At 37.5% G+C, this 15,447-nt stretch overlaps 1 protein-coding gene across 8 annotated transcripts in view; it reads left to right on the forward strand.

The window, feature by feature from the left end:
• The window catches only part of Vps13b (vacuolar protein sorting 13 homolog B), a 399,494-nt gene that overhangs the window by 29,001 nt on the left and 355,046 nt on the right, over positions 1–15,447 (forward strand). For all 8 annotated transcript variants that reach the window (XR_007595555.1, XM_050163211.1, XM_050163240.1 and 5 more), the window contains exons 5-10: positions 2,312–2,479; positions 3,323–3,504; positions 8,068–8,242; positions 10,230–10,495; positions 14,824–14,919; positions 15,256–15,378. Coding sequence is in view for 7 of the 8 variants with exons in the window: in XM_050163211.1 (XP_050019168.1) it covers positions 2,312–2,479; positions 3,323–3,504; positions 8,068–8,242; positions 10,230–10,495; positions 14,824–14,919; positions 15,256–15,378 (1,010 nt within the window). In the remaining variant the exon portion in view is untranslated. The remainder of the gene's footprint in view (positions 1–2,311; positions 2,480–3,322; positions 3,505–8,067; positions 8,243–10,229; positions 10,496–14,823; positions 14,920–15,255; positions 15,379–15,447) is intronic.

Genomic DNA, 15,447 nt, shown 5'->3' on the forward strand with positions numbered 1-15,447 from the left:
CTCTCTCTCTCTCGTATTTAGGGTTTAGTTAACCTCAAAACTATGTATTCATTGGACCAGAAACTATATCTTAGTCATTTTTGGTCATCAGTAGCACGATAGCAAGCAAACACTTCTGTGACAGGCCGCTAAGGCCACGTCAGCCGTGCTTTTGTCAGTCTTCTGAGACTATTGTGAGACCAGCTACACATGGTTAGTAAAGTAACGACTGTGGCTGTGGTCCTGACAAATTTCCTACAGCCCATACCAGCCTGCGGACCACCCTTTCTGACCACGGTGCACATGATTATAAGGATGTGATTACTGATGATTTGAGTTCACATTTGCTGTTTTAAAGTCTTTTCTAAGATGTTTATGTTCCTGCCCTACCCATGCTTACTGTTTTCGGAGAGCTAAAGTAGCTGTCGCTCTGTGTGTTTTTGTAGGTTTCATGGCTGTGCTTGTTGGGAGAGATGGATGGAGCACTTAGGATTACACTTCTAAACTTGGAGCACACGCACATGCACTTTGTTTGGTTACTTGAAATATTTCTTGGTCTATTAATAGCATTATTCCAGGACATTACTGTATTTTATATTTTTTTTAAGATCAGTGCTATATAGTAGAGTAGTAGTAGTTTTTCTATAGTTTGCTAAACTAATCTTTTATTCTTTAGTATGTTTTCATTTTCAGCTTTATAAAATAGTCTGGCATATAGGCAGATAAATCTTTGCCTACATCTCTTTATTTCGTTAAAGGGATTCTTACTAATTTATAGAATTAAAAGATATAAATATGTAATATATAAATATATACAAATACATATATATTTATGATATAATATAAATAATATATTTATATAATATATATTATATATAATATATGAATGATTTTAATTTTTTCAGTATAGGTGACAAAATTGTTTGACAATCCTTTATTACATCAAGGTTTTGATGTATTACTGTTTTTACTATTATAAATGTTCTATTGAAATTTTCAGGTGGAAAAATGCTATCCCATACATTTTATAGCTATATCTAATTAATATTTTATCACATTTCTGTTTTGTCACTTAAAATATTCTATTAACATATTAATATACTATTTTCAGTTACTGCCCTTTGACTTTTTATATATAAAATACCATTAGTTTTGTAGGATTAAAAAGACTTATTTTTGTGTATGCATGCATGTGTGTGTCCACATTTGTGCCATAGTGCATGTATGGAGAACAGCTTGAAGTTGCTCTTTCCTCCCACATGTGGATCACCAGGTCAGCTCGCTAGGTTTCTGAGGCAAATTCTTTTACGTCCTGGGTCATCTTGCTATCCTGTTCTTTTGTTCTTTATTTTCCTTCTTTCGCTTCTGGGCAGTCTAGGTATGTTCACACACATACATTCGTGGTACAGGTATGTTCACACACATGCATTCGTGGTACAGGTATGTTCACACACATGCAATCATGGTACAGGTATGTTCACACACATGCATTCGTGGTACAGGTATGTTCACACACATACATTCATGGTACAGGTATGTTCACACACAGTAGCCTGGGGTTAACACTGAGCATTGTTTTTCTGTTGCTCACCACTTTATTTTCTGTGGGACTCAGGTTCTCATATTTGAGTGGCAGGCACTTTCCTCACTGGAGCATCTCCTCAGCCGTGTATTCCCTCCCCCCTTCCCCGGGACAGTGTCTCACCATACAGCACTGACTGTAGACCCCAGAGATCAGCCTGCTGCTGTCCTCTGGCAGCTCTGTGCTCCTAATGTTCTTTCAGCTCTCGTGTTTCTCCTCTACCGTGTGTCCGTGATACACGTTAGTGAGTGCTGAACCCGTGTTTCTCCTCTACCGTGTGTCTTAGATATTGCTGTTCAAACACAGTCAGGGTGTAGTAACATTGCTGTACTTTAATTTGTTAATTGATTTTTGAGATCATTTCTTGCTATGAAGCCGTGGAACTCTGCTTTCTTCTGTCTCAGCCTCTAGGACAGCTGGGAATGTAGGTATGTGACGCCATACCAACTGTTGACAAAACAGGCAGAAACCAGACAAAGTATGTCTGTAAAACAGTGATCCTTGTGTGGGATCTAGTGTTAACATTATTAAATATGGCTTCTGGATTAGTATATTTGTTCATGTTTCCTTACAGTGTCTTTTAGTAAAAGTATATGTTGGGCTGTCTGCTAGTCTAGTTTATTTAAACTTTAATTTCATCTTTACAGACTATTCTAGCAATAGTCATCTTTTACATACTTTGTTTAGCAGCATTTCAAGAGTATTTGCAGACTTACAGCCAGCTAATTGAGCCCTTTCCTTACTTTGTAGGATACGTGCAGAGTCTGATTAGACGAGTTGTAAATAATGTAAACATTGTTATAAATAATCTAATACTGAAATATGTTGAAGATGATATCGTCCTTTCTGTCAACATCACTTCTGCTGAATGCTATACTGTGGATGAATTATGGGACCGTGCATTCATGGATATTTCTGGTGAGTAAATGTCAAGGAAATAGTGTTTGTGCATACTTATCTGTAAGTGATAAAATTGCATTCATTTCTTAACCTTTTTGGGTGTCTTTTTTTTTTTTTTTTTTGAGACATGATTTCTCCGTGTAGCTTTGGAGCCTGTCCTGGAACTTGCTTTGTAGACCAGGCTGACCTCGAACTCATAGAGATCCACCTGTCTCTGCCTCCCAAAGGCTGGAATTAAAGTCATGTGCCACCACCGTCCGACTTTTTTTGGGGACCTTTTGGTAGCTGTAACATAAAGCATATGAAGTGGGAAAAGTGCATGTCCACAAAAGTTAGCATATAACTATGGGAGGTTAAAGCAGTTGAAGAAACCCTGAGACTGGCCTGGAGGGGTGGCTTAGCCATTAAGGGCTAGGCTTACAACCAAAAATATAAGAAACCATGAGATTGCTTTTGAAAATTAAAAAATTTTATTCTCTTTTACCTATCATATGGTTTTTCAACTATGATACACAATATTTTACAGTATAATGGGTTATACCAATAAAAATTAAATTTGCTTTGTATTTTTATTGCTTTTTTTAATGAAACAGAGCAAGAATATTGCCTTACATACCCTTATAGGAACATCTGGAAGTCTTTGATTGTCTTGAAGCTTTTGGCTATGGCTTGTCTCATTCTCTGCAGTGCTGACTGCAGTGGGTGTCATCAGCCACGACTCTGCTGGACATCCACGCTGCTCGTTAGTCAGAGGAGGGTCTAAGTAATCAAATAATAAAATAGGCATATGTCTGATACATTTAGAAATGCGTTCTCATTTTCCTTTTTTGCTCACAGTGGTTTTCTTTTTTCTTTTTTAAGCAACTGATCTGGTGCTGAGGAAGGTTATCAATTTTTCTGACTGTACAGTTTGTCTTGATAAAAGAAATGCCAGTGGTAAAATCGAATTTTACCAGGATCCTTTATTATACAAATGTTCTTTCAGAACTCGCCTTCATTTTACATATGATAACCTAAATTCCAAGATGCCATCTATTATTAAAGTGAGTATCTCTTTTTCTAGTAGTTTGCTTACATATCTTTATTTTGTTTATTGGTTCTTGTGCATTGTAATTATAAGGGAAAATCTCCAAAGTAAAAATGAACTTCCTCAATATATGTACTATTTGGTTTTTATAAAAAGTTAAATATATTAGTTTTCATTTTGAATTTTTTTGTATAATGTATTCTGGTAGAGATATTTTGGAGGCAACCTCTTCTGCAGTGATGAATGTCCTTTTTGGTCTTGCTGGCTATTACTGGCCCTTACCTTGTTTACAGCCTGAGGACGTCATATGAAAACGCAGCCCAAGGCTCTGAGGTTTCGCTGCAGTACCACTCAAGAACTTAGCACAGCAGTAATCTGTATTTTAGTCCTTAAAATTTGCTTGGCCTTTTATAGGGCTTGATATGACAGCCTAACCGTATACTTTAGCTTCTTGGCTCAACAAATTTTGCTGCTGCTGTCGAGCTCGGTCTAACTCTGTGTAGCCCAAGCCAACCTGGAATTCATTATGTATCTCAGGCTGGCCCTAAATTAGTAGTAATTTTCCTGTCTTAGCTTCCTGCATGCTGAGCCACCATGAGTTACAACGCTAGGGCAAGTATTAGCTTTTGATCCATAGTTTCCACATGTAAGTAAAGTTTTGGAGCACTGGAGCTTCCCAGGACGTGTCATGTTGTTGTCTAAGGTGCTGTATCTTTCTGTGCGTGCAGCGTCTGTAAGCTTATGTCTTGTTTCATTACCCACCAGTTTTCTGAGCATTAACACATTTTATGGCTATGTCCGTATAAAAATTAATTTTCTTTTAACATTACGTTTTAGTAAAACACTTTAAAAAATATAGATATCTTTTATTGAATCTTTGAAAACTGATTTCTAAGAATCCTGGAATTCTCAGCTTGAAGGGACCTTGGGGAACATGCGTTTTAATATTCTTAATTTTCTGGATGTGGAATCCAAGGCCCAGATAAGTGATTAGGTTGATGTCATGTAAAAAATTAATTGTGACCCTGGGGAAGAGTGCTGGACGACTGATTCCTGGCTTCGGGCTGCGCAACAGGAGGCTCCACTCATGCACACACAAAACGACTCCTCCCCCATCATTATTATGTTCCCTTTTATTGAAAATAGATTTTTTTCTCATAAAATGTATCCTGATTATGGTTTCCTTTCTAGTCCTCCAAGGGCCTCCCAACTCCACCCCCATCCAGATCCCCTCTGCTTTCTGTCTCTCATAAGAAAACAGCCTTCTAAGAGATAATAATAAAATAAAATAAGATAAAACAACTGATATCTCAGAATAGGACAAAACAAACAGAAGGAAAGGAGCCCAAGGAAAGGCACAAGGAGCACACTTAGGACTCTCTTACAAACACTAACCTGGAAGCCATGATACACACCCAAGGGACCTTTGTATTCCTTGTTTTTGTGTGTTCATGTGTGTATTGGTCCTGTTGTTCCATGAGTGTTCTCCGTCCTCTGGCTCTTATACTTTTCCACCTCCTCTTCTGCAGGGATCTCTGAGGGGAAGGATTTGGTGGAGACATCCATTTAGGGCTAGTGTTCCAAGGTCTTTCATTTTCTACATAATGCCTGGATCTGGGTTCCGTCTGCTGCAGGAGGAAGCTTCTCTGATGATGGCTGAGCAGGACACTGGTCTATGAGCACAGCAGAGTGTCATTAGGAGTCATTTATCGCCGCATTCTTTTAGTGGAATAGCAGTATTGGTTTTCTCCTAGGTTGCAGGGCTATCTGTGGGTTATCCACAGGCTCTGTGCCACCATTGCACCAGCACAGCTTCCAGGGGATGCCATTGTGGATGAGAGGGGTTTTAGCTGGGCTGGTGTTTGTAGTTTTCCTTTGCAGCATGCAGAGTGCCTTCCTGCACCAAAACTGCTGCAATAGGGGGGCGAGGGGCTCTATGTTCACCAGCTGAACTTTTCCATGTTCAATAAGTTGTGTAGGTATTGTCTCAGCAATAGGGCCTTGCTAGTAAAGTAGAGTAACTTTGCCTACTTTATATTTATGTATGAAATTTTGTTTTTCCTTGATAGGAATCAGTTATCTGTATTTTACTTTTATTTTCCACTGTGTTCAATCTGTATTGGTTTATCTATATTTGTTAGTCTTTCCTTCTATATTTGAGTGTGTGTGTGTGTGTGTGTGTGTGTGTGTGTGTACAGGGGAAAGTGTTACTAAATAGTATTGGTATCTCTGTCTCAGAAAATAAACTTCTGTTCCTAAGCCTTGGATTGGCTATTGAAACACATACACATGCTTTAGAACCTTGATTTGTATTCTAAGTGGACCTTGAATTTGTGATATCTTCCTATTTTATCCTCTATAATATTTTGTATTATAGGCTTATATTGTATCATCATACCTGGCTCCAAAACATATTTTGAAATCAAATAATAGGTGTGTGGAAGCTTTACTATATAAAATAATCTTGCTTGTTAGTGCAAGTTTAGTTGTCTCTTATAGGATTTGCCTAGAGGTTGAAAAGTGCCTCAGAGCAAGCAACCAAGTTTTTTTGGTTTTTTTTTTTTTTTTTTTTTTTTTTTTGAGACGGGCTTTCTCTCTGTAGCCCTGGAACTCACTCTGTAGACCAGGCTGACCTCAGACTCACAGAGATCCGCCTGCTTCTGCCTTCCAAGTGCTGGGATTAAAGGTGTGTGCCACCACTACCTGGCTTATAAGTGTTTTTAACTCTGCTGATTGCCACAGAAACTTATCAAGTGGATGTGGCTAAGTTTCTGATCACTTAAGTTCTTTCTTAATTATTATTCATTTTTATTTTTAATTTTGTAGACCTTTCTCATAGGCTAAAGTGGATTTTGAATGTATTTGTGTTTTGTATACTGTTATAATTTTCCATGTTTCCTGTGAAATGTGTTTTAGAGATTGTGTCATAAGAAATAGATCATATGGAAACATTTCATTTCCCCTCTGTTTTTGCTGTTTACTCTTTTTTTCTTAAAGAATGAAGTTTGTATATAAATATTTAGTCATGTATAAGTAATTCCTTAGGAGAGGTTTCAATAATATTATAGGTATAAATATCTTAATAAAGGGTTGAATTTTTTTGTGCTTATAAATCTGTCTCGAACAGTTATCTCCAGAGAGATTTAACCAGGACATATAGCCATTACTATTAAGGGACTGTTCATATTATACTCTATATTTCCAACTTGTTAGGCAAAGAATGACAGTTCAACTGGCATTTATTTCTTAGCACTATGAAGAAAATCTGTGGGCATTTGATTGTTGAGAATCGATTTAGGTTCTTTGTCTCTTTCTGGTGAGGAAATGGTTACAAATTGATGTGTTTATTAATGGTAGATTTTCCTTTTCTCTTGTTTGTTTTGCTAAGGCTGCTTTCTACTGTGCTGCTGTTACTTCAGGGCTTGCAAGGCACAAGGCTGCAGGTGGCCGGAAATCAAAGATAGTCTAATTGTGACAGCCAAAACTCCAGGGAAGCCCAGGCTGGGTGTGTGGTACATGTGTACCTGTAATCCTAGCAGTCTGAATACTAAGGCAGTAGGATTACAAGTTCAAGACCAGCCTGGCTCTGCTCTCATACAAATTTAGTAGCAAATTTACATTCTTCTTCCCACTCATTTCCTATCCTGTCATGGCTTGTTCACTGTGTGACTCTTAGGTAACTTTTGTATTTGAAGTTTTCTGTCCCCCGCAAACCCCACCCCACATACCTCTTTCTCCCTGGCAGGTACTGTTTTTCGAATGCCTTGATTTCCAGTAAGGTGATGACTGTGTCCTCTTTTTCATGGTTTGTAGATACTCAAATGCTAGTTATTCACAACAAACCTCGAGGAACTTGATTTTATGGCTTAATTGTGTGTCCCCTCATGTTTATGTAACAAAAGGAAACTATTACAGTTTAGCTGTGTTTGTATCTCATAGTTGTCTTTCTTTTTAAGGATAACTTTGAATACTATGCTTATTTGGTAGTAATCTTATTCTTTTCTTATAATTAATTCATGTTTTAAATTTTCTGTCATGTTTTAATAACATTAAAGCTTGTCTGAAAAATTCCTTGAATAGTTACTTGATTTTATGTATTTGATAGTAACACTTTAATTATTTCCATATTTATATATTTATAATGGGAATCTTTTACCCAGTTTTAACATATGGTTTTAGAATGCCTATGGTTAATAAAATTGAAAAGAATGATTGAAGTTCTACTAAAATAATTTCATGAAATTTACTATGCTTTGAAGGATGAAGGGTGGAAATACTGTCAATATTTAATTATTTGGTGATATAATTTCTCTTCTAGAATAGTCTAGAACTCTAATATGAATATATCTTCTGGTTATTAACTCTGTTTCCACAGTATTTGTCTTAGTCTGACTTTCATCTAAAGTATAATTATCACAGTAAATACTTTTTAATTCCTAAAATTTTAGAGTAATATTTTGGTTTAATTATTAGGAATGCTTTTTATATTATATGTCATTTTAGGACTTGAAATTGGTCAACTTACTTTAAAAGATACTTTTAAACATTTTTTTGATAATGCTTGTTTTCCCAAATACAGATTCACACTTTAGTGGAGAGTCTGAAGCTTTCTCTCACAGACCAGCAGCTGCCCATGTTCATCCGTCTCATGCAGCTGGGGATTGCTCTCTACTACGGAGAAATCGGTGATTTTAAAGATGGTGAAACCGAGGACCCTGCCTGTCACAGCAAAGACGCATTAGGAAGCTTTGCAGGTCAGCACAGTGTAGACTTCGTTTAGAACTGCTTAAAGAGTTTCACTGCTTAAAACTTCAGCTGCATCTGTCTGCAGCGACTGTTTGGTCACGCCCCATCCTGACAGCGTCTGCTGAAGCCAGCATGTGTTCATGTGTCCCCATTCTGATGTGTATGTATGTCATCACAGCTCATGGCGTTAGTTTGCCAAGTTATGATGAGTAAATATGTTGAGTGTTTTCATAGGCACTGGCCTTTAGTAAGTTTTTTATCCTTGTAAAATATATGCTAAATATTGCACATTTCAGAGCTTTTCCTGTTTTATTATGAACTTGTGTTTTTATATGTTTTGGATTCAAGTCATATTTATGAGTTTTCTTTGTCAGCCTGTGACTTGCTTATGATGTGTGTGGGAGGGGCGGTGTGGCTGTACCTGTGGATGTCAGAGGAGACGTGGTGCAGTCCTTTCTCTCTCCCGGCTGTGCTGGTGTGGTCAGCCTGCGGTGCCAGCGCCTTTGCCCTCTGTGCCACCTTGTCAGCCCAGCCGCCTCATGTTCAGTAGGTGGTTCTTGAACAGAAGTTGTCAGTGTTGATAGAACAAACTTTTGCTTGTAGTGCTGGGGTTGGGGCAGATGTGAAAGCCTGTGCTCTGCTTCTTAAGGACGGAGCAGGGTCAGCCAGCTCTGTAGTAACAGGGACCCTGCCTGGAGAATAAGGTGGAGGGAGTGGAGAACACCACATGTGCACAACACATGAAAGAAAATGCTAATTTCTGTGACCCAAGAGAGTGGCTAGGTTTTTTGTTTTGTATGTTTTCAGAGGAAGAAAACAGTTCTACTGTTTGCTTCTGAAGGAGCTTGATTTAATTTTCCCATTTTTAAAAGTGAGAATGCTTGAACTGTTTTATTTATGGTGTGTGTGCATGTTTGGAAAAACTTGCGAAGCTCTCAGAAAATTCTGAGCAGCTTGATTGTGACATTTGCTGGTGTCCTGGCTTCATGGAAGCTTTCATTCCTGGACATCTGCAGCTTTCCTGTGTGTGTAGACAGTGTGGCCAGACTTGTTCATTTCTTTGCTGATTCTCACACTTGCCAGAGCTTGGCTGAGCTTCCCTCACCTATTAATGTTTATCTTTCTCTCTGTGTTTCTTTTTTATATAGTTCCTAGTCTCTGAATAAGTCACTAATTTTCTTCTGCAACTCATTTGCTTTTAGCTTCATCTACCATTTGTTAGTGTTTGGAAGTTAAGAGACTTCTGTGATTCATGCCATTTTAAGCATTTTAGAACACATGCCTTCTGTTTATATAGCTATTTAGTGTCCTGTTCTAACACTGTGATCTTTATTTTTCTGGACTTGTTTCTATTGATTTGCTTTCCCTCATTATGTTTTTTATTTGCCTTAATAAATTGTATTTATTCTCTGAGTTGAGACTCTTACTAGCTGGCTGGGCTGAACTCAGATTGGTGGGCAAGCAAGTGCTGCACCAGCCTCTGGGGTGACCAGTAATGTGCACTGCTGTATCCAGCTGCCTGGTAGTTTTGATCGAATGCTAGGCACTGTGGAGTTTATCTCGCCGAGTCCTAGATGGGTTTTTGTTTCAACAAACAGTGACAGTACTGGAAATGATTCATGCGAGGCTTGATTTAAGTCTGTTAGATGGTAGCAGGGTGACCATCAGCTTAAGTCCCCAGGTCTGCTACACTGCTTTCTGTCTGAGAGACTCCTGAACCTGAGTGGGGCTTCTCCTTGTATGAGTGTGGCTTAGAATTCTTTCCAGCAGTAAGATGGGGTTGTTGAAGAGTTCCCTCATTGATGATAGCCATTTTGTGTGGAAACTTTTCTTGTATTTTATCTTTTTTTTTTAAATTGGGAGGATAAATTCTCCTGAATATTTTAAATACTTAGGGTAAATATATGGGATTATAAAAGAAACTAATTATATAGTTCTATTTATCCTATTTAAATGTTCTTTATTTAGTTAAAATGAGTTTATTTTGATTGGCAGGTACTGAAGATGAGGCAAGAATAGATATGCAGTATCCTGCCCAGTACAAAGGCCAAGAGTTCTATTCCCAGGACTGTGAGGAGCCTCAGGGGTGGGTGTCCTGGGCCTGGTCGTTTGTTCCTGCCATCGTGAGTTATGATGCCGGGGAAGAAGACTACCTTGGGAGTGACCCTGCATCAACTATGCATCAACAGAAAGTGCAAACCCTGAAGGACCCCATTGTTTCTGTTGGGTTTTATTGCACAAAGGCAACTGTGACTTTTAAAGTAGGTTTCTCTTTCTTTTGTTGCTAATATCTGTTAACTTCAGTGTTTAAATTTTAGCAGTACTGCACTTTAGCCAAGGGGGCTTAGTGGATGAAAGGTAGAATCTCACAATTCTTCATTAAATTGCACGATCCTTCTAACTGAATTCTTGAATTTTGATTTCCTCTTGTTAAAGTTGCCACCACTTTTCTTTCTAATCTACGTCATATAAATTCCCCTGTGCTGGGTTATTCAGTTGTCATGTAACCCTGCTTTAATATTAAAAACAAAATCTCATAGCTGGGACTAGAGAGATGCAATGTCTTGGTGATTGAGTTTTGATTCCTAGCATCATGTCAAGTTCCAGGGGATCCTACACTCTCTTCTGGCCTCTGTGGGTACTGCATTTATGTGCACATAGCCCCCACATAGACACATAATTAAAAATAGTCAATCTTTAAAATGCCTCATTCTATGATCTTTTTAACAAAATATTTTGTTGACACTTTAATTTTCATATTAACGAGACTGAATGTGATATTTTCACACATACATGTAGCACGCATCAGAAGCTAATTGTCCTCTTTCCCTTTGTTCAACCCTCTGCCATGCCTTCTCAACCTTTAGTAATCACTATTGCACTTTAAGGCCATCTTCTTTTGGCTTCCTCCTTTGTTTTCTCTGTTGTTGTTTTTGTGTGTGTGTGTCCGTAATGTTTTCTATCTCCATCCATTTTCCTGGATCTTTCATTGTTTATTACTGAGTAATAAATACCCCATTTTGTGTGTGTGTGTGTGTGTGTGTGTGTGTGTGTGTGTGTGTCACTTCAGTGTCATTTACTTGGTGATAAGCTTCTAGGCTGCTTCTGTATCACGGCTTGAAGTAAATGAAGGCATAATAAGTACGGGCATGTAGGAACCTATCTGAAGTGGGTGACTGGATCATCCCAGTATCTCAGTACTGTGGTCCATTGACCATGTTCATTTGTATTCTCACCGGGAGTGTCTGAAGTTCTTTGCTAATGCTGGTAATACATTTCTGTTTCTTCTTTTAGATTTACTTATTTTACTTCATTTGTATGAATGTTTTGCCTGCATATATGTATGTGTACTGTGTGATTGGTGCTCGCTGAGGTCCTGACACTGGACTTTAGAATAGTTGTGAGTCCCCATATGGTACAGGACACTGGATCCAGCCCTCTGCAGCTGTGGCAAATGTGCCTAACTGCTGAACCATTTCTCTAGCCACATTTCTTAATTAATTAATTTATTTATTTTTGCATTTTAATTTTTAAAGTATTTTCCTCTTCTCTTTGCTTAAGAATTCAATTTTGTTTTTACATCCTCTTTTATTTTAAACAGCATTCAACATACTTTACTACCTTCTTTACTAAAAATGAATATAACTGTATATTCAAATACAGTATACAACACGTGTGATCACAGCGAGAGAAAGGGAACATTCTTTTGTATAATCATAGTTACTAGTACTTTGGTGTCCCTTATTAGTTCTTTGACAATATTTTGCCTTCCCTTTCAAATATAACTCAGCTTGAATTTTGAGTTGTTTCCTAGCTTTTTCTAATACCATTGCCATACACATCTTGAATCAGTTCTTAATTTTTGCAGCAAATAGTTACTTAATTATTTGACTTAGAGTCTCTTGTAGCACAGGCTGGCATCAAATTTTCTGTTTAATAGCTGTGAATAATATTGCATTTATTTTTTCAAAAATTTATTTATTTTTATTTTATGTGCTTTGGTGTGAGGGTGTTAGGTTCCCTAGAACTGGAGTTACAGACAGTTGTAAACTGCCACAGTGGTTGCTGGGAATTGAACTTGGGTCCTCTGGAAGAGGTGTCAGTGCTCTTAACCGCTGAGCCATCTCTCCAGCCTCAACATTGCATTTCTGATCCTGCATCCTCTGCCTCTGAAGCGGTGGGAAGGGCTACAGCCACCCACTGCTCTGCCCACTCAGTGAGGTCAGCAGTCCTGGTCTGTTAGGACTTACATTGTAATTAAAACCAATGTGAGGGAAAACATGTTTACGAATAAGTTAGGTAAGAAAGAGAGGAAGGTAACAGTGAGTGTTGCATTGAAAGGGAGAGGATTATGCATTTTAAAACCGGTTGACTGAGAAAGGTTGTCTTGTGAAGGAAGCATTTAAGCAAAGGTGTGTGGAAGAGAAAGCCTCGTGGGTATATGGGAATGCGCTCATTCCGGACCAGCAACTGTTGAAGAACTATCAAGGAGGGAGTTTAGAACACCAGAGCTAATGTGTAAATGGTGTAGAAGTGTCAGACAGTGGGGGTTCCAGCAGAGCAGTGAATCACTCAGACCGTTGTAAACTTGTCTTTGTCTTGAGTGAGTTAGGAAGCTTTTAGATAGACTCAGACTATCCCTTCGAGTGGATCCTTGTGACACGGATGCTGCCGGGGCCAGGTTTGCACCTCTGCTCTTCCCGGATGGCAGCGTGCTGTCGTTTGCACCGTTCATGCTTTACACGTACAGTAAGAGAACACTTGGTTTTTCTGTGCTGTACTGCATTTTAAAAATTCTAACCTTATCCATGTTATGAATATTGTTTTCTAACCCACTATGTCAAGTCAGTCATATTCCATACTTCTTACAAGCCGTCCACAGACTGGGTTTTTAAGCTGAGTTCTTCAGGATGCTTTTTTAAAAGAATAAGTAGTGAGGGAAGTAAAAGATTAAAAGTAAAGTACTACTCTTTCTAAAGATTTTTTGCCTATTCACGTTTAAAACTGAAATTTATAACATTTTTATTAAATTACAGACAAAAATAATTGTATTCCATAGAACCAGCATAGGCACTTATATGCAAAATGTCTATGGAGGGTCAGTATTTGTTATTAGTCGGGAAATGTTTTTAAAATGTAAAGCATTTGTGCTTCTCAAATTTTCTTTGAGGAAAATACATTGGTATGTAGGAGGAAAACACTGGAATTCAGGGTTCTGCTTGGATTTGAAGAATGTATGGACTTAATTTGTGGTTTATATTTTGGTCAGAAAATAAGGTCATGTTTCTATATTAGCATTTGGAACACTTGATATTAGTCCAACAAAAATCATGCTAAATTAAATGTAGCATTTTTCTAGTAATGTTTAAGTTGTTCTTGTAATGTTTAAGGCCTTTTAATCAATTAATTGCTTTTTCTTTAGAGTAATTGTAGACAGCTGAAGGCTGATCAAATTTTAAAATTCAATTTTACTTTAATATTTTAGCTTTCAGAATTGTTTAAAATAACTGAGTATACCGTTACTAGAAATATATATTAAATAAAAGCTTATCTGTAACAGAAAATATATAGAATTATTAGAGTAAATGAGAATGATTAGTTGCTTCTCAGTATAAAGTATTTAGACTTAAAATTATAATTTCCAGTTGAATAACTTTTATTTGGTTTAAATTTATTTGGTCGAAAATTGTGATCTGTTTTTGTATTTCAATTTGAAGAATATTATATATCCATTTTGCAGCATAATTGTAACCAAATCATTGCTAAATCCGTGAAGGACACGTTAATTAAAGAAATAACCCTTTCATACTGGAAGGAATTTTACAATTCCAGAAAAGTTTGACCCCGTTTCCCTGTGTGTTATGAATTTGTGCATCATGGTGTGTTAACCAAACCAGTAAGCAAAGACTGATGCAGTGTTGCCCTTTTCTAGACTGTAATCAACCCCTGTCATTTTCTTCTTTTTCTGTTCTGTGATGCAGACTAGGATGGCCCATTGTGTTCAGAGAAGTGCAGTTGAGGTCAGGTGCGCCAGCTCACCTACTCCCAGCACCTGGGCTTCAAAGGCAGGGGATTTGTTGCAAAGTTGAGGCCAGTGTGGTGCTCTCATTGAGCTCTAGACAGCCAAGGTTACACAGGGAGAAACATCAAAAAAACGAATCAACCAAACTCTTTTCCTTTAAAAATAGTGAGGAATCTTGGAAATGATTGAAATATATGAATTAAATCATAGTATATATGATATATGTTATATATGAATAAAACGGGTGAAAGTCATAGTATAGTACATTTTTGGTAGATTATTTGAGTCACTTTATGAGTGGAACTGTGAATATATGTACCCTTTTCTTTTTAAAGTGCTATGAAGGAGTTAAAATGTTGCGTTTATGTTGCGAATAGCATGTTTGACTATTCTTTAGGTCATGGATAATTTGTAGCAGCTGGGTTTTTTTTGCACCTGTTTTTCTGCTTAGTAATTAAATTTCCTGAATCTTAAAATTTGCCTTATTTCATGATGCAGAATGAAGATGACAGTGCATTGCTTATTTACAGCTAGTTCTGATTTACTTAATATTTTTCTGTTTCTTAGCTCACTGAAATGCAAGCTGAAAGTAGCTATTATAGCCCACAGAAAGTAAAGTCTAAGGAAGTTTTGTGCTGGGAACAAGAAGGAACTACAATTGAGGTAATCTTTAAGCATCAGACGTGGTAATGCGGGCTCTGTAACAGTTGTGTATTTAAAATACTTAGATTTATAATCTTGCAGTCTTTCTGTTTGCGTCAGCATTGTCGGTTGAAATGACTATTCCTTTAATGTGCAACCGGGATTTGTTTTATAATGCCTGTCTGTGTGGTGTGGGAGGCATGGTGTTCACAGAATGATGTCCTCTGAGTCTTAGTGTCTCGTCTTTGAATGCTTTTGAAAGACAGCATGCCTGTTTCATGTAGAAAGTCTACAAAGAAGCCTGTCATGTCCTTATTAAATACAAGTGTTTAATTCTTATATCCCCTTCCCTTACAGGCCCTTATGATGGGAGAGCCTTTCTTTGATTGTCAGATTGGATTTGTAGGTTGCAGAGCCATATGCCTTAAAGGAATTATGGGCGTTAGAGATTTTGAAGAGCATATGAACAGAAGTGAAGCTGTAAGTCAAGGTCTTCCCTTATTTCAGACAGAACACCAGGATAATGAAGTATACTAATTACCATACAAG

This window comes from Alexandromys fortis, unplaced genomic scaffold (assembly GCF_014885135.2).
Source record: "Alexandromys fortis isolate MF-2015 unplaced genomic scaffold, M_Fortis_MF-2015_v1.1 scaffold_17, whole genome shotgun sequence".
Taxonomy (NCBI): Eukaryota; Metazoa; Chordata; class Mammalia; order Rodentia; family Cricetidae; genus Alexandromys; species Alexandromys fortis.